This window comes from Emys orbicularis, chromosome 22 (genome assembly GCF_028017835.1).
Source record: "Emys orbicularis isolate rEmyOrb1 chromosome 22, rEmyOrb1.hap1, whole genome shotgun sequence".
NCBI lineage: Eukaryota > Metazoa > Chordata > Testudines > Emydidae > Emys > Emys orbicularis.
This window is the reverse complement of record NC_088704.1, coordinates 2,097,018-2,118,187: the sequence shown is the minus strand read 5'-3', so window position 1 is coordinate 2,118,187 and position 21,170 is coordinate 2,097,018. Positions and strand designations below refer to the sequence as shown.

The 21,170-nt window shown below is 64.7% G+C and overlaps 1 protein-coding gene across 1 annotated transcript in view; it reads left to right on the top strand.

Moving 5' to 3' along the window:
* HSPG2 (heparan sulfate proteoglycan 2) overlaps nt 1–20,973 on the top strand; it is a 171,305-nt gene extending 150,332 nt beyond the window's left edge. The window contains exons 74-98 of the mRNA XM_065421119.1: nt 866–1,126; nt 2,268–2,445; nt 2,965–3,062; nt 3,296–3,562; nt 3,836–3,948; nt 6,815–6,962; nt 7,836–7,952; nt 9,800–9,884; nt 10,375–10,519; nt 10,754–10,853; nt 11,124–11,233; nt 11,485–11,593; nt 12,264–12,362; nt 12,467–12,688; nt 13,323–13,567; nt 14,021–14,192; nt 14,518–14,640; nt 15,710–15,766; nt 16,086–16,161; nt 16,546–16,624; nt 17,770–17,811; nt 18,316–18,386; nt 19,060–19,143; nt 19,472–19,575; nt 20,801–20,973. Of these exons, the coding sequence (XP_065277191.1) occupies nt 866–1,126; nt 2,268–2,445; nt 2,965–3,062; nt 3,296–3,562; nt 3,836–3,948; nt 6,815–6,962; nt 7,836–7,952; nt 9,800–9,884; nt 10,375–10,519; nt 10,754–10,853; nt 11,124–11,233; nt 11,485–11,593; nt 12,264–12,362; nt 12,467–12,688; nt 13,323–13,567; nt 14,021–14,192; nt 14,518–14,640; nt 15,710–15,766; nt 16,086–16,161; nt 16,546–16,624; nt 17,770–17,811; nt 18,316–18,386; nt 19,060–19,143; nt 19,472–19,575; nt 20,801–20,973 (3,278 nt within the window). The remainder of the gene's footprint in view (nt 1–865; nt 1,127–2,267; nt 2,446–2,964; nt 3,063–3,295; nt 3,563–3,835; nt 3,949–6,814; nt 6,963–7,835; nt 7,953–9,799; nt 9,885–10,374; nt 10,520–10,753; nt 10,854–11,123; nt 11,234–11,484; nt 11,594–12,263; nt 12,363–12,466; nt 12,689–13,322; nt 13,568–14,020; nt 14,193–14,517; nt 14,641–15,709; nt 15,767–16,085; nt 16,162–16,545; nt 16,625–17,769; nt 17,812–18,315; nt 18,387–19,059; nt 19,144–19,471; nt 19,576–20,800) is intronic.
* The last annotated feature ends 197 nt before the right edge of the window (nt 20,974–21,170 follow it).

The following is a 21,170-nucleotide window of genomic DNA, read 5'->3' as shown; positions in this document are numbered from 1 at the left end:
CTCCCACGCCACGGGGTCAGCCCCACGCCCGGGCAGCTGGCACTTCACCTCTGACCTCAGGCCCTGTATTTCTGTGCCATGTCAGCTGGTGGCAGAGTCGGGGGGGGGGGGGTGGGCTGGCTCGCCAGCGCATGCCATGGGGGAAGGGGCAGGGTGAAAGATGGGGAGCTGGTGCCATGGGGCTCTAGTGGCTGAAATGTGTGAAGCCCCTGCCTGCAAACTGTGGCCCCTTGTGCCCTAGGGCTCCCTGCTCCAGGCATGGGGTGGAGCGGGTGTTTCATTTGGGCACCAGGCTCTCGCTCAGAGCTAGCACTGATCACTGCGCAGTCAGGCCTGGTAAATGCAGGGACTGGGGGAGTGGCTCCATCCACCCTGCCATTCCCTCCCCATTTCCCTGCAGGGTCTCGTGGAGTGACACAGGGCTGCCAGCAGGGGGCAGCGTACTGATCACTATGTGCCCCATGCGATATCTGTGGGCAGCCGCCCTGGTTGGGCAAAGTGGGAGACTCTGAACCAAGGGTGCTGGGGATAGAGACCTGCTCAGCCCCCATCCCTCCTGCTGGCTTTGCCTGCTCCATGGCAGCGTTCAATGGCCCAAGCCATGGGGCTCCCATCCCCGGGGGAGATGGTGCCACAGCCAGGCAGGCCCATGGGCTCCAGCTCAGGCCTTTCTGTCCCGACGCAGGGCGGGGGCATGATGGATTCACGGCTGCGGTGGCCCTGGGGGAGGGGGGCACCAGGGGGCCGCAGTGGGAGCGGGTGGGGCCCCAGACACAAAGCATAGAGCAGACACCACCAAGAGAGCCTGTTGCAGGCAGCGCTGGGCTGATCCCCTAATGCCCCCTGTGCCTCTCTGCCCCCCCAGCACCCCCCTACGCAACCAGCCTGCCCGAGGAGGTCTCGGTGTCAGCGGGCGAGGCGGTGCAGCTGCAGTGCCTGGCCCACGGCACGCCACCCCTGCACTACCAGTGGAGCAAGGCCAATGGCAGCCTGTCCAGCAATGCCATCCTGCGGGAGAGTGCCCTGCACATCCGCCCCACTGTGCCCGAGGACTCGGGGACCTATCGCTGCCTTGTCAGCAACAGGGTGGGCTCGGCAGAGACCTTCGCCCAGGTCAGCGTCCAGGGTGAGTATCGGGGCAGAGGGCACAGGCAGGGCCCAGCACTGGGGGAGCCAGCCCTGGAGAGAGGGTGGGGATGGGGCCACAGTAATGCTCCAACAAGGAGAGAGGGATGGGGTGGCAGTGGGGTGGTCCCTGGGGGGGGAGGGGGCTACTGGGGTGGGGTGACCCCGGGTAGTGGGTGGTGCAGGGTGGGGGACGTGCAGTCCCAGCGGGGAGGGGATGGCGGTGTGGCCTTGGGGAGGACATGGCAGGGTGGGGGCGGGATGGCCCCAGAGGGGAGGGGGTAGCAGGGTGGAGGAGGGGCAGCCCCGCCGGAGAGCGGATGGCAGGGCGGCCCTGGGGAGGGGGTGGCGGGGTGGGGGCAGGGCAGCCCCGGCGGGGAGGGGGTGGCGGGGCGGCCCCGGGGAGGGGGTGGCGGGGAGGGGGTGGCGGGGCAAGTCCCAAGGTTGGTCACAAGACTTAGGAGTGGGTGAACAAGGGCACGTTATGGCTTTGCTCCAATTGGCACAGTGCAGGGCAGGCAGAGTGTTGCCAGTCCCCGGGCACAGCGCCAGGGCCAGCTGACCCCCTGCATGGGCTCTGCAGCTGCCGGACCCACAGAGCCTCCAGCTTCTGCCCATGCCCAGCATCCCCACGTCAGCTCAGCCCCTCCTGCAGCCGGGGGCTTTTCTGCCCATGCCCATGCCGAGGCAGGGTACCCGGGGGGGCAATCAGAGAGGGGTTTTCCCTGGGGAGGCTGAAGAAGGCGGTGGCAATGCTGCTCTAGCCCCATTGGGGGTTGTGTGTGAGGGATGCTGCCGGCCCCGCTGGAGGTCAGGCGGGGAGAGGCGACGCAAGTCCTGTTTGGGGGAGGGGGTGCTGCTGACCCAGCTGCCAGGAGAGACGAATGGTGCCAGCCCTGTTGGTGGTTGGGCAGGGGGGACACTGCCTTCGTAGGCGGCAGGGAGTCATGGTGGATTCCAGCAGCCAAGCGCTGTGGGGGCTGCCTTAGGTGCCAGTGGCACAGGCTGGAGGGGGTGGGCCGTCGGGCAGTGGTTCGGCAAGTCCCCTTGAGCTCACCCTGTTGGCTCCAGCACGTGCAGCTCCCCCGGGGATGGGGGTTGGGTGGCTGTAGCTGGTACCTCTGTGCCTCTGCCCCCCACAGGATCAGCCCCCAGCGCCTCCCCGACCGTGCGAGTCACACCCCAGACGGACGTGAGGGGCGTGGGCGGCACGGCCGAGTTCACCTGCTCCGTCACCGGAGACACCCGGGCGCGGATCGAGTGGTTCAGGGAGGATGGGGAACTGCCCGCCAGCCACAGCGTGCAGAACGGGGTGCTGCGGTAAGGAGGAGCAGGGGCAGAGGGCCGGAGCACGCAGGCATGTGCCCTATCTGGGGCGTGCCCAGGAACGTAACCAGTGGGATTCACCCCCTTGCCCTGTAGAGGGGCTGCCCCCATCAGCCCCGGGCCTCTCTGCTGAGACAGGGGCAGCTAGTGCTCTTGGGGATGGGGTTCACGGGGCTCAACCCCCTGCCCCCCAACAGCAGAGTTCAGGACTCTCCTCCCAGGCCTCCTTCAGGGCATGAGCTGATTGCCCCAAGGATCAGGTGGGAATGCCCATCCCTGCCCTCCCGGCATTGTGTGGTTGGCTGGGTGTGCCATGCGGGGCAGATCCACCCCCAGAGCCTCAGGGATAAGCCGCTGTCTGCGGCTGGATACCAGACCGGGAGAGTGTGGGGGGGGCAGCACGGGAGCTCTAACCCTCTGTGGCTTGGAGGCCTGGCAGGGTGGCACCACTGGGGGGCAAAGGGGCCTCAGGGTATGTGGGAGCCAGTCCATCTCTTTGCTGTTTCACTGCAGAATCCAGAACTTGGATCGTGGTTGCCAGGGGGTTTACACCTGCCGAGTAAGCAGCCCCTCCGGGCAGGCCCAGGACAGCGCAAGGCTGGTGATCCAGGGTAAGCAGGGGCCCTGGCACAGGTAGGGGGAGACCCTGCCAGATGAATGGGACTGAGCTGGCTACGCAGCCTCCACACTAGCCACCGCTACTCTGAAAGAGAGGCTGGGTGTTCCTCCTTGCCCTCCCCTCGGCACAGCTGCTGTGTGGGGGGCTGGCCCTAGAGTTTAACACTGCTCCCATGTTCGTGCCCTCTGTGCCCCCTCGCTCACCTCTGCCATCTGCCCCACCCAGTTCTGCCCAAGGTGATGATCAACGTGCGCACCTCGGTGCAGTCAGTGCTGGTGGGCGCGGCGGTGGAGTTCGAGTGCCTGGCCATCGGGGACCCCAAGGCACACATCACCTGGAGTAAGGTGGGCAGCCGCATTCGCCCCGAGGTGGTCGTCAGCGGTGGGATGGTGAAGATCGAGCGGGTGGAGCAATCGGACGCAGGGCAGTACCGCTGCACCGCCACCAACGACGTGGGCACCGTGCAGTCCAACGTCATCCTGCACGTGCAGTGTAAGTGCCTGCTCCCCTGCTGGGGGCGCCCCGTCCCGCAGCACCTCCCCTTGCACCACAGGGGAGAAGGGGGCTCTCATGGTGGCCCTTGCCCTGTGACGCGCTGTGGCACACGCACTACACCAGTGCCCGTCACTGGGGGTCACGGGGCCCTGTGCGAGTGGCCTTCAGAGCAAAGGGTGACGCATCCCCACACATCGGATGGGCTGTGGGTGGGTTGGCGGCTGGGCCCTGCGCTGACGGAGGCCTGAAGAATGTGTTCCTTCACTGCAGCCATCCCCCAGATCGCAGCTCAGCCGGAGGTCAAGGAGGTCACCACGGGGTCGAGGGCAGTATTCCCGTGCCTGGCGTCTGGCTTCCCTGTCCCAGAGATCAAGTGGACCAAGGTAAATCACTGATCTCTAGGGAATGCCCCCCGCCCTCCAGCCCTGGGCAGTTACTCCCCTGGCACTCTCCCAGCGAGCAAGGAGAGAGGAGGGCAGCCTGGGCTTGCCAGTGACAACCGCTCTCTGCTTCACCAGCAAGCTGGGGGAATGTGCAGTGGGGATGGCAGCAGGGTGCGCCCCTCTGGTGAGAATTCTCTGGTGTCAGTGATGCCACTGCTCAGCCCAGAGGGGTGGGAATGGAGGAGTGGGTAGATGTGTGGATGCATAGATGGAGAGGTGGGTGAACAGGTAATGAGTGGAAGGGTGGATGACAGATGGACAGACAGATGAGTGAATGGATGGATGGGTGGGCAGATGGGTGCATGGGGGATGGATGGGTGGGGGGTGGATAGATAGTGGATGGACAGGTAGATAGGTGGGGGGGATTAATAATGGGTGGATGGGGGAGGGATGGGTCAGTGGATGGGGAATGGATAGGTGGGGGCATGGATGAGGGACAGATGGATGGGTGGATAGGTGGGGTGGAAGGGGGACAGATGGGTGGATAGATAGGTCAGTGATGGGGGATGCATGGGTAGATAGGTGGGGGTGTGGATGATGGACAGATGGGTCAGTGGATAGGTAGGGGGTGGTTGATGGGTGGATAAGTGGGGGGGTAATGTTGGATGGATGGGGGACGGATGGGTGGATTGGTGGGTGGGGTGGATGATGGGGGATGGGTGGGTGTAAGGGGTCAGACTCACCCCTGCGGTGCCTCCTGCTGGTCTCTCGGGGAATTAGCTCGACCCAGCCTCTGGAACACCCTCTGCAGGCCGGTGATCCGCCTTGTCACTTCTACTGGGCCCCGTGTCCCTCCCAGGACCCTGGTGCCCCTTACTCTGGGTGCTACCCCCTGGCAGTACCCACACACACTGAGTCTCCCCTCCCAGGGGAACCCCCACCCACTAATCCCACCTCACCTCAGCGTAAGGCTACTGCCAGTCATCGTCTAGCCCCACGCCTGGGGCAGACTGCAGTATCAGCCTACTCATCACTGGCAAGGAGGGTTTGGACCTGCTGCCTTGGCCTATCTCTGGGCTGCCCTCTGCAACCCCCAGTACCCTTGGCCCAATGCTAGGCCACAGCCTGGGGCTTTCCAGGCTGAAGCACCTCAGCCTTTCCCCAGCCCTGCTCCACTCAGGTACCCTGTCTCAAGCTCCCTGCAGCCAGGCCCTTCTCTCTCTGAACACAGAGAGAGACTGCTGAGATCCTGGCTCCCAGCCTCCTTATACAGGCCAGCTGGGCTCTGATTGGGGTGTGGCCCAGCTGCAGCTACTTCCCCAATCAGCCCAGTAGCTGCTTCTCCCTGCAACAGCCTTCTCCCAGGGCTGTTCCAAACCCCCCAGGGCAGGAGCGGGTATCCACCCCGCTACAGTGGATCAGTCACTTCCTCACCCTCGTGTCCCGCCCCGATACGAAGTGGCGGGACCTCCTGCCACCTGTCGAGGGTGAGAAGCCCCGGTGGGCCAGCCTCTATTCCACCCTGGTCCCGAGGCCCGCCGGGGATGTCAGTTGGCGGCTCCTTCATGGGGCCGTGAGCACGGGCGTGTACTTGGCGCTGTTTACCCCTGTCCCTGACACCTGTCCTTTCTGCGGCGTGAGGGAGACCCTGGCTCACGTTTACTTAGAGTGTGCCAGGTTGCAGCCCCTACACCGGCTCCTCACCGACATTATGTTGCGTTTTTGGTTACACTTTTCCCCTCACCTTCTCATTTATGCACTCCCTATCCGTGGCCCCACAAAGTCACGGGACCTCCTGGTCAACTTCCTCTTGGCCCTGGCTAAACAGGCCATCTATAAAACCAGGGAGAGGAGGTTGGCCGATGGAGGTTCCTGTGACTGTGGGGCCTGTTTCCGATCCTCTGTCCGTTCACGTATCCGGGCAGAGTTCCTCTGGGCGGCATCCACTGTCTCCCTTGCCACCTTTGAGGAACAGTGGGCGCTGTCCGGGGTTCTCTGCTCGGTGTCCCCGTCAGGTTCCCTTCTTTTGACCCTTTAATCGCACTCCTGTCCCTGTTTTTACATTAGTTGTCCCCCGTAATCATTTGGGTTTTAGGTCCTGTGGGTCCTCCCCTTAGGCTGGGGGGAGGATCCTAAAGCCCGCCCACTTCCCGGAACCCAATAGGTACAGTGGGTCAGTGGATGGGGGATGGATGGATGGGGACAAATGGGTGGATAGGTGGGGGAGTGGACAGGTGGGGGGGTGGATGATGGACACGTGGGGGATGGATGAGTGGATAGGTGGAGGGGGTGGATGATGGGCAGATGGAGGATGGATGAGTGGGGTACCGATGGGTGAATAGGTGGGGGGGATGATGGGGAGATGGGTGGGTCAATGGATGAGGGACGGATGGATGGAGTACAGATGGGTGGTTAGGTGGGGGGGTGGATGATGGGTGGAGGGGGGATGGGTGGGTCAGTGGATGAAGGACAGATGGATGGGGGACAGATGGGTGGGGGGGTAGATGATGGGCGCATGGGGGATGGATGAGTGGATAGGTGGGGGCAGTGGATGATGGGCGGATAGGGGATGGATGGGTGGTTAGGTGGGGGCGGTGGATGATGGGCAGATGGATGAGTGGAGGGGGGGGTGGATGATGGGAGGATGGGGGATGGGTGGGTCAGTGGATGGGGGACAGATGGGTGGGGTACAGATGGGTGGTTAGGTGTGGGGGTGGATGATGGGCGGATGGATGAGTGGATAGGTGGGGGGGGATGATGGGCGTATGGGGGATGGATGGGTCTGTGGATTGGGGACGGATGGGTGGATAGGTGATAGTGGGGTGGGTGATGGTGGCTGATGCCCTGGTCTGACATCTGGTTGCAGCTGGAAGGAGACCTCCCAAAAGACATTTGTCTGGAGAACAACGTCTTGACCATTCCATCTGTGAAGCCAGAAGATGCCGGGATCTATGTCTGCACGGCATCCAACAGGCAAGGGAAGGTGACGACCTTCTCCATGCTCAAAGTCCAAGGTGAGCATTCTGGGCTGGGTGCTCATGCTGCACTGGCGCCTGCAGGATGTGACCCGTGCAGCTGGGAGGGACATGTCCCTCGTGTCCCCCATTGGTGTCTTCACATTACCGCCATTGTCCTTCCTCCCCGCCCCGGAGGCGCCATGTTACAGAGGGTGTCCTTCCAGCTGAGGGCAAGGTGACGGGATCCCCTTCAGAACTGGTTGGCACCTTAGTAACCTCCCCGTCCTGCTGTGGCATGCACAGTGCAGTCCCCACCCTGACCCAAGAGCGACGGGGGACTGAACTTCCTATCGGACAGAGACACCAGGCTGAGCCCTAGACGTGCAGCCCTGAGAAGCTCTATCCTTGGGCCCCATGTGTGCAGCCAGTGGGGGCACTGCTGAGCAGGCCGAGGCACTCACTTTTCCTAGGAGGAAACTACCCTGCCTCCATGGCGTTCCGAGCCCCGCCGGGCCGTGGTTACTGAACCTGAGCGCTGCTTAGCACCAGGCCTCCAGCCGGGCTGCACCGTCCTGTCCAGCTGCTCTTCGGGGGTCCGGGTTTCTCAGCTCTCGATGGCAGGGGAACAGGCTCTCTGGCATCTCTCCATCTCTGTCCCCATGATCCGTCAGAGTGGAGGTGGCAGCCGCGTGACTGCTCATCGCCCCTCCCATGCACACCCACAAGAGCTGGGTCCCATGAAGCCGGTGATAGCCGCAGGCCCCTCAGGTCTGGCAGGCCAGGATCCCAGACCTGAGCGCTGGCAGGGAGCCGGGAGCCGGCTGGGAAAGCTCCAGGCCCTGGCTCCTCTTCATAACGGGCGCTGGCAGCCCGGCACATGGGTCTGTTCCGTCACACACTGACCCACTCTCCCTCCTTCCACAATTCCAGAGCGGGTGGTGCCGTATTTTACTCAGAATCCTCAGACCTTCCTTGCCTTGCCCACCATCAAGGACGCCTACAAGAAGTTTGAAATCCAGATCACCTTCCGGCCAGACACTGCTGATGGTGAGCCAAGTCCATCTGAGAAACAGACAGGCCTGCCCACCCAGGGACGCCACCTTCCCGCAGGCACAAGGGGTGGGGCCCTGAGCCAGGACAGGGCTGGTGGGAGTAGGGGGGAGGTGAGGGGCTTCTCCACTGCTAACTGCATCAGCGAGCCCCTGCCTTTGATTGTAGCCCAATGGCCCCTGTAGCACACGGGTCACTTTCTTCTTTCACCTGCTCCTGCCTCTTCTCTCCCAGGCAGTCTGAGTGAGCCGGGCTCATTTCACTTACCTGTTCTCCTTCTCCTCCCTTCTCGCTCCGCCTTGTCCCTCTCTTGCCTCATGTGTCTCCTTTTCCATCTCTCCTCTCCCCCTCTAGCTCTCATTCTCTACTCAGGTAAGTCTGCACTCTGCTGCCTGATGCCCTTTACAGCCTCCTGTGGGATTAGCTCTTAACCCTCCACAGCCTGGGGCCAGGAGCGCTAGCCCTCTGGGCACGGGACCCATGCACCCCAAGGGTGCCTTAAACCTGCAAACCCTGCACAGACTAACTGAGTGACAGGGGCAGGCTGGGGGTCAGCCAGGCTCCCTTGTGTGTCTAACTCCTACTAGCCACAGCTGCCACTTAACCTCCAGCGCATCTTCCTGCCTGTCCCAGAGATGTCACTCTCCAGGAAGTGACATCAACCCAAAACACTAGGTACCCAGGTTGCCTTGACTGAAGCCACTCCTACTGGCATTGAGTTACTGTGCTAATCCGTGCTGCCAGCTCCACGCCCGCACCGCGTGGGGGGGCCCTTTGGGGAGTGGGCAGAACTGATGGTCTGAGTCTGTTTATGGGAACACTTTCCACGGATTGCCTTGTCTCCCCTCAGGGGCCTGCACAGTTACTGGATAAAAGCCTACTATTGCTGTGGGTGAATGAAACCCATTGGCATAAGGGGTAGAGCCCTGTGTTGCTGGCTCCATCCCCACCAATGATGCATGGTGGGCGTGGCTCCAAAGGGCCCCTGATAAAGGAGCTGACAGCGGCAGAGGATGGGTTTAACTGATGTTGGTGGGGCCCCAGGCTGCCCTGAGGCTGGACTTTCCCTTGCTCATGGGCTGGGCCTTCCTGCCCTTTGCAGCCCCACTCTGGCTGGGCATGAAAACCCAGAACTTTCCCCCTTTCCCTGCATCCCCCCTCCTTCACCTGCCTCTGCCCTCCTGGTGCTGCCCACATTGACCAACCCCATGGGCCCACGAAGCACCAGGGCTCCCACAGCATCATCCCCTCTCCTGGCTTGGAGGCTCAAACTCCCTCCAGACTTTGGCCCCTGCGTTAGCAGGATATGTCCCACCAGTGCTCGGGGGGTACCCCGAGGCCTAGTGCTGCTCAGCACCTCTCGCCAGGCACGCTCGCCATCAGCTAAGCCATGAGCAGAGGGCAGGGACTTCTCCTTCACCCAGTGCCCTGCTCCCGCCCAGCATAGCAGCTCCAAGCCCTTGGCGGGTCACAGGGGCTCAGTAGGGCCCCGGCTGTGCTGATGTCTAGGGGATGCCCTGCGTTGGGGCTCTGCGACAGGGGTGGGACTGCCAAGGGACACACACAATGCCCAGCAGTCTCCATTCCCACTCAAGGGCATGAGGCCAGGGCTGTTCCGGCCAGGTCCCCTCTGCTCAGCTGTGCTCTGGTGTTGCCCCCTCTCCAGCCTGCTGCAGTGCTGTGGTCGGGCCTGAGCGCCTCTTGTCGCTTGTGGTGAGCTGGGGCTGGGGGCTGAGCAGTGGGTGCTTCTGGCTGTGATCTGGACCCTCCCCGCTCGTGGTGTTCGTTGGCTTGGGTGTGGCACTCACGTCCCCCCCAGCTCAGCTCCTTTGTGCTTCTGGCAGGGATGCTGCTGTACAATGGGCAGAAGAAGAGCACCGGCGCTGACTTCGTGTCCTTTGGTCTGGTGGGAGGCCGCCCGGAGTTCAGGTGAGACCTGGCGATGCCAGCCCCTCCCCAGAGCCAGGCCCTTCGGCGAGAGCAGCCACAGCCTGCACCCACCCGACCAGCTCCGAGCCCTTCCTGAATCCAGGCTGCAAAGCGAACGGGGCCCCCGTCCTGTCTACGGCTCCGCTTGGCAGAGCTGTCCAATGGAGTTGATGCCTAATTCTCATTCAGATGGTTGTGAACTGGCCGCCCAGCTCCAGTCAGTGGCTCTGAAATCCCTGCTGCCCCGATGGTGCCCCCCACCCCAGGATCTGCAGTGTGGCAGACACTGGCGATGTGGGGAGAGCCACAGAAAGTGCCTCTCGTGGCTCAGGAAATGGGCGGCCCAGGGGCTGCTTCACCTCAGCCTGGAGCCGTGCCGTGTGTGGAAGCCAGGCTCCAGGCTGCAGCAGAGCACTGAGAAGTGCCAGGGGCTGGGGGGTGGCAGGCGGCTCGGCTCCCTTCCCTGTCTCCAACATGCTTGATGTTGCAGGTTTGACGCCGGCTCAGGCATGGCCACGATTCGGCACCCGGCGCCAATCCGACTTGGGGAGTTTCACACGGTCCGGCTATACCGGAACCTCACCCAGGGCTCCCTGGTGCTGGACAGCCACCCTCCTGTCAACGGCACGTCCCAGGTAAGAGAACGCTCAGGAGGCCGCATGGTGTGGGGCCAACAAGGTGCACTGCTGCAGCCTGGGAGTGTTGGCCCCCGGAGTGGCAATATGCCTGGGGCAGCTTAGCGGGGCAAGATATGGGGAGGCTGAATGGCTGGGCCTGTGCCTCCACAATGCACGGGGCTCTCCTAGGAACCGAGGAGGGCACAGAGGGTAGCCCTGACCTGCTGCGCCCATCATTCTGTGCCCCTCCAGGGTAAATTCCAAGGGCTGGATCTGAACGAGGAGCTGTACCTCGGCGGCTATCCCGACTACATCGCCGTCGCCAAATCCGGCCTCAGCAGCGGCTTTGTGGGTGAGTGCAGGCGGCCTGACTCCCGCTCCCCACGCAGCCCTCAGACACCCGCCCCGGGGCGCCCGGGCTGCGAGCCCTTCGTGTGGGTGGAGACACCGCCCTGAGATGGTGATGGAGGGATTCTGAGCCCCTTGCCCAGCAGGGTTCCTTCCTTCCTTCATTGCTCCCCAGGCGCTCCGCCCTGGCCCCCTGCCGCCCCTCGACTGGATATTTGCTGTTGCCCCATTGCCTGGCCTGTTCTGACTGCCCCTGCTCCCTTGGTCCCCCCAGGCTGTGTGCGCCAACTCCTGGTCCAGGGCGAGGAGGTGATCTTTAAGGATCTGGACTTGAAAGCTCATGGTGTTTCAAACTGTCCCACGTGCCGGGACCGGCCATGTCAGGTAACTCGCTCCCTTACCCCTGGCCCCTCAGGGCAGAGCTTATGCGCGATTCAGACACATGCTGGGCCCCTGCTTCCCTGGGGTTGCACCGGTATAACTGAGGGGCTTTGGCCCTAGGGGGCTCTGCTTTCCCCGATGGCATGTGCTGTTGCTGGCCCCAGGGCGCTCCTTGTGTCATGGGATGTCAGCAGCAGCTGGGGGCAGGGCTCTGTCCCCTCTGCAGTTCTAACCCTCTGATTGCTCCTCCCCAGAATGGAGGCGTCTGCAGGGACTCAGAGAGCAGCAGCTACGTGTGCCACTGTCCACAGGAATTCACGGGGAGCAACTGTGAACATTCACAGGCACTGCATTGCCACCCAGGTACTGCCCCCCAGCACCGCTGCCCCATAGCTCCAGCACTGCCCCCTGGCACCGCTGCCCCATAGCTCCAGCACTGCCCCCTGGCACCGCTGCCCCATAGCTCCCGCACTGCCCCATGTCACTGCTGTCCCACAGCTACAGCACTGCCCCATGGCACTGCTGCCCCATAACTACAGCACTGCCCCCCGGCACCGCTGTCCCACATCTACAGCACTGCCCCATTGCACCGCTACCCCATAACTACAGCACTGCCCCACGGCAGATCAGCTAGGGATCCCCCCATAGCTACAGTACTGCCCCACGGCAGCGCAGCAAGGGGGTGCTATCACCATCATTGGCCCAGCAGGAGCTTTGCCAGGGGCCAGGGTATCACACAAGTGCCGGGACCTCCCAGCTGCCCCGTCCATGTGAGCCGGGCCTGACCCGTCCAATGGGTTTCCCAGGGTTACTGCGCTAGGGGCCACGCTGGGAACAGGTGCTGGCCACAGCCTGACTGCGCCGCATGGGCTGCTCCATGCCCTCCACCTGTGTGGAGCAAGGGCACCCCCGCTGCAGCCAGAATGCCCCATCCGGGGGCTGCTGGTGACCCCCCTCCCTTCACTCCCCCGGCCGTCCCTGCCCAGCCTTGTGCTGCCCGGGCGCTGAGCCCTGTTGTACCTGTCTCCCCCAGAGGCCTGCGGACCGGATGCCACCTGCATTAACCGTGCAGACGGGCAGGGCTACCGCTGCCGCTGCCACCTGGGCAAGTCTGGGGAGACGTGCATGGAAGGTGAGTGGGGCGGGGGGGTCTGGCTGGGACCAGTCGGAAGGACCCTGCCAGTCAAAGGGCGGACGGGGCCAGTGGCGATCCTCAGTAACCCCCCCACTCCACAGGCGTCATGGCGACCACCCCTTCCTTCAATGGGAGCGACTCGTTCATCTCCTACCCGCCCCTCACCAACATCCACTACGAGCTGCGCCTCGACGCGGAGTTCAAGCCGCTCTCCCCCGACGGCCTCATCCTGTTCAGCGGGGGCTCAGGCGCCCCCGTGGAGGACTTCGTGTCACTTACCATGGCCAGCGGGCACGTGGAGTTCCGCTACGAGCTGGGCTCAGGTAAGGGCGCCGGGCAGTAGGGTGCGGCTGACACTAGCGCCCGCCCCTGAGCGAAGATGCCTGCTGGGGCCATGGCAGGGCTGGGTGTTGGCATCTGCCCACCCACTGGCGCTCCCCTCATCTCCCCCTGGCTGCAGGGCCGGGCCAGCTCTTGACCAGGAGGATCCAGATTCTGTGGCCTCTCTGCTGTGGCTATCTGCCTGGAGGCTGCTGGTGCCAGCTGCGGGGGGCGCTGTTCTGGGGGGTGCCTGCTGGGTGAGGGACGCTGCCCCACCACGCTCGTTTCATCTCCGGGAAGGCTGGTCAGTTGCTGCTGCCTTGGGCTGCATTTGGGCTATGGCCGATTCCCTCAGCCCCCAACCCCCACACCGCACTGGCTCCCTTTCCTCCCAGCACACAGACCTTTGTAGCCCGGGATCCAGGACCTCGGAGCCATCTGCCTTGTCACTGGCTCCTGTGCATGGCCCCTGCAATGCCCCTTGGCAGGGCATAGGGCTCTGAAAGCACCCGCCATCCTGAGAGGCCCTGACATGCCCTGGCAGGGGAGATTGTGGCTACCCAGCCCTCCAGGCGAAGGAGAGACCCCTGGGGCGTGCCCTGAGCTCGGTGCCCGTCTCACCACTCTCTCCCGCAGGCATGGCTGTGCTCCGGAGCACAGAGCCACTCGCCCTGGGCCAGTGGCACAAAGTCTCGGCAGAACGGATCAACAAGGATGGCACCCTGCAGGTGGACAGCAGCAAGCCGGTGAAGAGGTCCTCCCCGGGGAAAAGCCAGGGGCTCAACCTCCGCACGCCCATGTACCTGGGCGGGGTGGACAAATCCATCACACTGCCTGCGGCCGCCAGCATCAGCTCCAGCTTCCATGGCTGCATTGGGGAGGTGAGTCACACCCTTCTGGAGTCACTCCTGAGCCCTGTAAGGAGTGGAGTCAGAGGAGGTGGCGGTCTGGGAGCCAGGACTCCTGGGTTCAATCCCCAGCACTGGAAAGGGAGTGGGGCCTAGTGGGGTGAGCAGGGGTGGGCTGGGAGCCAGGACTCATGGGTTCTATTCCTAGTGGTGCCATTAACTCTGGAAGTGGTTTACATACACCAGCCCTGTAGGGGGCAGACGAACCCCTCCCTATTTAGCAGCGTGGGGGCTGGTGGCTCAGCTTGGGGCAGCCTTGGGCCAGGCTCCTGGGCAGCCTGGATCACATATACCGTGTTCTCTACCCAACTCGGAAAGTGCCCGTCTGTGCCAGTTTGGGGCAGTGCAGGCCCCAGAGCCCCTGGCTAAACCCAGAGAGGCCCCGGGCACTGAGGCTGACATGGCGTCTCCTTGCCCCTCCCCCAGGTGTCGATCAATGGGAAGAAGGTGGACATCTCCTACAGCTTCCTGGAGAGCCGGGGCATCACCCAGTGCTATGACAGCTCACCCTGCGACCGCAGGCCCTGCCTGCACGGCGCCACCTGCATGCCCACTGGCGAGTACGAGTTCCAGTGCCTGTGCCAGGATGGCTTCCGAGGTGGGCATGCCTCAGGCAGGGCTGGGAACATCTCGGTGCACCGGGGCACTGCCACCTGCCCTGCCAAGGGCCCAGGGACGGCTCGCAGCAGATTGCAGCCCCACCACTAGAGTGAGGAGGGGCCCTGAGCTGGGCATCCCCGCTCATAGGGTGCCACTCAGGGATGTGCCCAGGGTGGGTCCCCCATAGCTGGGGTCCCTTCTCCCTGGGGATCCGTGACATGGGGCAGGAGCGAGTGTGCATGCATGTACACGTGTTTGTGCTCACACGTGTGGGAAGGCCCAGTGAGAGGCTGTGCCCACAACCCCCGGCTGTCTCCCCACAGGCGGTCGCTGCGAGCTCGCTGAGGATCAGTGCCTGCTCAGGAACCCCTGCCTGAACGGTGGGAAGTGCAAGGCAAACCAGTGCCTGTGCCCGGCCGGCTTCTCGGGGACATACTGCGAGCAGGGTACGCAGAGCTGCCTCCCCCGCCCCAGCACAGCCCCAGAGGACCTGCCAGGGGTCTAGCCAGGCCCTTAGAGAGAGGCAGGAGCTGGAGCAGGGCAGCAGAAGGGCCTCTGGGCACTGTGGGTGCAGGGGGAGAGGAGGAGTTAGAGTGGGGGTCGGGGGTCTGTAGGGAGCAAGGGAGGGAACCAAAGCTGAGTGTACAGGGGGACGGGGGTGGGCAGCGTGTGCTCGGGGCTGGGGGGCAGCGTGTGCTCGGGGCTGGGGGGCAGCGTGTGCTCGGGGCTGAAGCTGGGGGGCAGCGTGTGCTCGGGGCTTGGGCTGGGGGGCAGCGTGTGCTCGGGGCTGGGGGCAGCGTGTGCTCGGGGCTGAAGCTGGGGGGCAGCATGTGCTAGGGCTGGGGGGCAGCGTGTGCTCGGGGTGGGGGGCAGCGTGTGCTCCGGGCTTGGGCTGGGGGGCAGCGTGTGCTCAGGGCTGGGGGGCAGCGTGTGCTCGGGGCTTGGGCTGGGGGGCAGCGTGTGCTCGGGGCTGGGGGCAGCGTGTGCTCGGGGCTTGGGCTGGGGGCAGCGTGTGTTCGGGGCTGGGGGGCAGCGTGTGCTCAGGGCTGAAGCTGGGGGGCAGCGTGTGCTCCGGGCTTGGGCTGGGGGGCAGCGTGTGCTCAGGGCTGGGGGGCAGCGTGTGCTCGGGGCTTGGGCTGGGGGGCAGCGTGTGCTTGGGGCTGAAGCTGGGGGGCAGCGTGTGTTCGGGGCTGGGGGGCAGCGTGTGCTCAGGGCTGAAGCTGGGGGGCAGCGTGTGCTCGGGGCTGAAGCTGGGGGGCAGCGTGTGCTCAGGGCTGGGGCTGGGGGCAGCGTGTGCTCGGGGCTGGGGCTGGGGGGCAGTTGCTCTGGTTTGGAGCATAGCACTTAATATCCCCAGGTCTGTGCAGTGCAGGGACCAGCAGGGAGCCAGCACCAAGGCCCGAGCTGGCAGGGCTACGCCCTCTGCCTCCTCCCGGGCATGGAGCAGCGCTTGTGCCATGTGCTACTCCGCTGTGCGGTGCGTTCCCTGTAACCCGTGTGTCTGTTTCCTTGCAGGCCCGGCCCTGGCGGCGCTGGACCGTGAGTGGGCCCTGGAGGGCAGCGGGGGAAACGGTACGGTACCCACTGCCTCTCTCCTTCCCCCTTTGTACTAGCAACCCTGGCCCAGCAGCTCCCAGGCTGACCCTGAGGTTCCCTGCGGGGGTGGCCAAGCGTGGGGTGAGGCAGCTCACGCCGGGTGGGGGGCTCTAATGAGCTGCAGGGGGGGAAGCGTCAGGAAGCAGCACTGGCTTCCCTGTGCTCACCCCCTTGCCCCAGGGGATCTGCTCCGTACAGAGGGTCCTGGGTGCAGCCAGGTTAATGTTAAGCCCAGGTATGGGACGGGGTGGCTCCCAACACCCCCTGCTGTCTGATCCCAGCTCTCGCCCTGCAGACGCCCCAGGCCAGTACGGAGCCTACTTCCAGGATGGCGGCTACCTCGCGCTCCCCCGGCACGTGCTGCCCCGCAGGTGAGTGGGCCCCCATGCTGAGCAGGGGGAGGAGGGGCATCGCCCCATTGCCCCATGCCGTCTGTGTTCAGGAAGGCCCGGAGCTCCCAGCATGCGCCATCGGGGCGAGCACTGGCTCCGTCTCCCAGTGCCAGCCCCGCAGTGTTCTGCATAGCTGGGGAGGGAGCCTGGAGTGGGAGCTGGGCAGGCCGCTCCGTGAGCAGCCATCTGGCTGAGTCCCACCAGGGGCCGCATGGCCTAGCTCCAGGGGCCAGAGGAATGGCAGAGCTGGGCCCTGGGCGGGGGGACTGGGGGTTGGTGGGGGCAGGGCTCCCTGGTCTGGTCCCTGCCCCCCACCATATACCCTGGGGCCCAGGGCTGACAGCCGCTGCCTTCTCCTTGCAGTCACCCCAAGTCTCCAGAGACCATTGAGCTGGAAGTGCGCACGCGCTCCCCGAACGGCATCCTCCTGTGGCAGGGCGTGGTGAGTCGCGCTGGGGGCTGGGCCCCTCGCTATGTGGGGGATGCTCGGGGTGAGCACAAGGGGGAGAGGAGCTGGGCTGGGGCAGGTGGGAGCCAGCCAGAGACCCAAGGAGCCAGGCCAGCACGGGAGATGGGTGGGTGATGGGGAGGAGCTGTCTGGGCCAGGATGGAGGCTGGGCCAGGTGAGGGTGACACGAGTGGGAGCCAGAGGGAGAGGTGGGCGGGGGCAGGTCGGAGATGTGGGCGGGGGCAGGTCGGAGATGAGGGCGGCCCGGGCGTGACTCGCGGGGCTGGGTTCCAGGGCTGAGGGCAGCACCAGGGACGGGCTGCAGCCACGTCCCTGGCCGAGGCGACTCCATCTCCAGCACTTGCTGGCCTGGAGTTCTGCAGCGGCGGGTTGAGAGCAGCCAGCAAGGGGGGGAAGAGGGGCCAGTGCGTGAGGCAGGACAGAGCTGGGCACACCACACTGGGGAGAGGGCCAGGGCATCCCAGATGGCTGAGAGGGCACTGGAGTTACCAGCTTCTCCCTCAGCACTTAGGGGCACAGTGAGCCCCTCAGGGGCCTATGGGCTGGGGGGAGCCAGGATGGAGGGCAGGGCTAGGTGCATGGGCCCCCAGGAAGGGCAGAGCACGCAGAGCAGCCAGCTTCCTGGCTGCCCTCCGGAGAGGAGGGAGAGGGGCCTTCCTTCCAGGAAAGGAGGTGCAGCACACGGGAATCTGGGTGCCAGGCGGGTCTGACCGGCAGTGCCCCCTGCTGTCAGTTGGGGGATTGGCTGCTGAGTGTGATCAGAGCACCCATCCACGAGCATGGCGCGCCAGCCAGCATGCTGGGCTGCTCCCTCCCCGGCTATGGCATGGGCTGGAACCCAGCTCCACTCTGGACTCACATCCCATCCCACCCCCATTGTCTGACCTGCCTGCGCATGCATGAAACCAGCCTGTGCCGCCTGGCTCAGGCCAGAGAGCCAGGCCCATACTAATCTGCCATGCTCAACTATTCATTCCATGCCATGCGGGGCTGGCGTCGCCCTAGGGTACCGCTCCCTGAGCCGTGCCATGGCTGCCAGGCTCTCCATCATCCCCCTGGCGCATGCTGCTTCGCTGTCCGTGGGCATTTCACCGCCCTGTTGCACGTTTCTCCTCCAGGTGACCGGGCAGCCTGCTCTCAAGCCACATGCTACTAGCGAGGTATTTACTGCAGGGCCCTTGGGTGCTGGGCCTGGCACCACATGGGGAGCAGCAGTGGGGCTTACGGCCTCCGGGATCACCGGGCTGTGCCGCGCCGCAGCCGGGGACACACGTGGAGCCCCGACTGGCGAACACTCCCTGCAACTTGGCTCCCGACAGCCGTGTCCCCCACTTGTCCCCAGCCGCGCAGGGGTGGGCATTTCCCAAGGCCCGCAGGCAGTGCAGCTGGCTGCCTGTGCAGGCGTTCCCCATTGTACAGGTTCAGTCGGAGCATCCAGCCCGGTGTTGCCAAGAAGCCCTGCAGGGGAGCAAGCGCTGCTTGTTGGCTTCATGGGCCCCGCGGCACTGGCTGGCTCATGCCCTGGGCCCAGCTGTGGAACTGGCTCCCAGCTCAGCTGCACCCGTTCCTGGATGGCAGGCGGGGCCCATGGCTCCAGGGCAGGCTCGTGAGCAGGGTCCCAGCCAGACAGGAGCCAGCAGTCTCATAACGTCTCTCTCTGGCAGGAGGAAGGGCAGAACGGCAAAGCCAAGGACTTCATCAGCCTCGGCCTGAGAGATGGACACCTGGTGTTCAGGTGAGCATGGCCTGGCGCCAGCCGAGGAGCAAACGGCCATGTGGCCCCTGACGCGTGCCTTCTGCCAGCCAGGGATCACGTCCAGGGCACAAGCTAGAATCCCCAGAGCTCCTGCCTTGGGACTCCAGATCCACCTGCCCTGGACCCACCTTCCCCCTGCTCCCAGATCCACCTTCCCACCATCCCTAGGACCCTGGACCACCTTCCCTCTGACCCAGGGACCCCGGATCCACCTCTCCCCGGGACCCCAGACCCACCTTCCCTCTCCTCGTGGACTCTCCTTCCCCATCACCCCGGGACCTCAGACTCTCCTTCCCCTGGGACCCTGGACCCACCTGCACCCTGGATCCTCATTCCCCCTACCTGGGACCCCGGACCCACCTTCTCTCCCCACTTCTTTCACTTCAGATCCGCTCTCCCGCCTCTAAGACCCAAATGCACCCTGAGCCCCACCCCTAGGGTCCCAGAGCCATCCTTCCCCAGTCTCTCCCAGACCCCATTCCCCCCAAGCACTGGGTAATGCAGACGCTGCCCGCCCAGAGCGCTGGGTAATGCAGATGCCCCCTCCCCCGAGCGCTGGGTAATGCGGACACTGCCTCCTTCTCCCAAGCACTGGGTAATGTGGACACTGCCCCCCAGGAGTGGGTGCTAATACCAGCCGTTCTCCCCGCAGTTACCAGCTGGGCAGCGGCGAAGCCAGCATCGTCTCTGAGGACCCCATCAACGATGGAGAGTGGCACAGAGTGACAGCCGTTCGGTGAGGGCCCCCGGGGCTTAGCTCATCACCGTCCTGCAGCCAGACAGCCCCCGCACGGCCCCCTGGGAAGGGAGGGGGAGGGAGCCATCCCACTGCAAGGCAGCCCTCCAGCTATTCTGCCAAGGACCTTAGCCCCATGCTCCCCCTGCAGAGGGGCTGAGCCGGGCTGCAGCCTGGAGCCGGGGAGCCCGGGGCAGGGAGCAGGGCTTGTCACTGGTGTCAGTGGGCGCAGCTCCCCCATGGTCGATCGTCCTGCCCCCTCGCTCCCGGCTGGGATGGGGGTCAGCCTTGGACAAACCTGGCTCACGCCTAGCTCTGTGCCCTGCAGGGAAGGCAGGCGGGGCTCCATTCAGGTGGACGGCGAGGAGCTGGTGAGTGGGGAGTCGCCAGGCAGCAACGTCATGGTGAACACCCAAGGCAGCGTGTACATAGGTAAGGCTGGGCTGGCGCCCTGGGGACCTGCGGGGCGCGGGCGCCCAGGCTGTGTGGGACTTGGGAGACCTGGGAGTATGTGGTGGGGGGGACTGGGGCTCTCCCCTGCCCCCTGCCTGCTAGCTGGACCCTCCTCTCCAGGGACCTAATGCCCAGGAGCCCTGTCTGGCACCGCCGCTTCTGGGACAGAACTAGGAGCGATGGGGGCTGGTCTGGCCCAGGCCGGGCACTTCCCATGGCAGGATGGGCCCAGCTCCCAGGGTCTGCTGGGGCCAGGGTCGGACACTAACCGTGGCGGGATGGGGTCGGCTCCCAGGCTCTGCTGGCCTGGCCTACGCTGGCACGAACCATGGGAGGATGGGGCCGGCTCTCGGGGCTCTGTGGGGCCCAGGGCCGGGCACTAACCGTGGCGGGATGGGGCCGGTTCCCAGGCTGTGCTGGCCTGGCCTACGCTGGCACGAACCATGGGAGGATGGGGCCGGCTCTCGGGGCTCTGTGGGGCCCAGGGCCGGGCACTAACCGTGGCGGGATGGGGCCGGCTCCCAGGCTGTGCTGGCCTGGCCTACGCTGGCACGAACCATGGGAGGATGGGGCCGGCTCTCGGGGCTCTGTGGGGCCCAGGGCCGGGCACTAACCGTGGCGGGATGGGGCCGGCTCTCGGGGCTCTGCTGGCCTGGCCTACGCTGGCACGAACCATGGGAGGATGGGGCCAGCTCTCGGGGCTCTGTGGGGCCCAGGGCCGGGCACTAACCGTGGCGGGATGGGGCCGGCTCTCGGGGCTCTGCTGGGTCCTGCAGAGCCCAGGTGTGTTGCACGGGTTGGGACCCTGGTGCGATTCTGCGCTGGGGAGCGGAGGAAGCAACAGTCCCGGTTTTGGGATGAGCTGAGAGAATCATGGTCACTTGGGGAATTCCCATAAACCCCCCACCCAAGAAGGGAGGGAAGGTTCTAGTGATTGGAGCAGGGGAGGGGCGGGGGTCCATCCCCAGCTCTGCCCATCACGCCCTGTGTGTGACCTTAGCTCGCTCCATGTCTCGGTTTCCCTACCTCTCCATGTGAACGGGACGTACGAGCTGCCGTGCTGGCAGTGCCCGGTGCCTCAGAGGCAATGAAGAGCAGTGGGCCATGTGGAGTGATCCAGTCCCGGCTGTGGTCGTTGGAGCGCTAGGGACACCGGAGCATGGGGCTGCCTTTGGGAGCTGACTGTTTCTCCTCTTGCCCCCAGGAGGCGCTCCTGCCATCCAAGCCCTGACCGCCGGCAAGTTCCGCTCAGGAATCACAGGGTGCATTAAAAACCTGGTGCTGAGCAGCGAGCGGCCAGGCCAGCCGCCGCGGCAGCCCATTGACTTGCAGCATCACTCGGAGGCGGGAGTTAACATGCAAGAGTGCCCCTCATAGGCTGGCCGCCGCCTGCCCCGCGTCCGCAGGCCAATCGTGGGACGTCGGCTGTTTTATTATTACGATGATTAATTTTTTTAAAGAAACCCAGAGGAAAATGGTGCTTCGCTGCTACCCCAAACCAGTGGGGGATGGGTTTGTTTGTGTGATTGGTGCGTGGCAGCAGGGGGGCAGCCACGCCTCCTGCCAGCCCCATG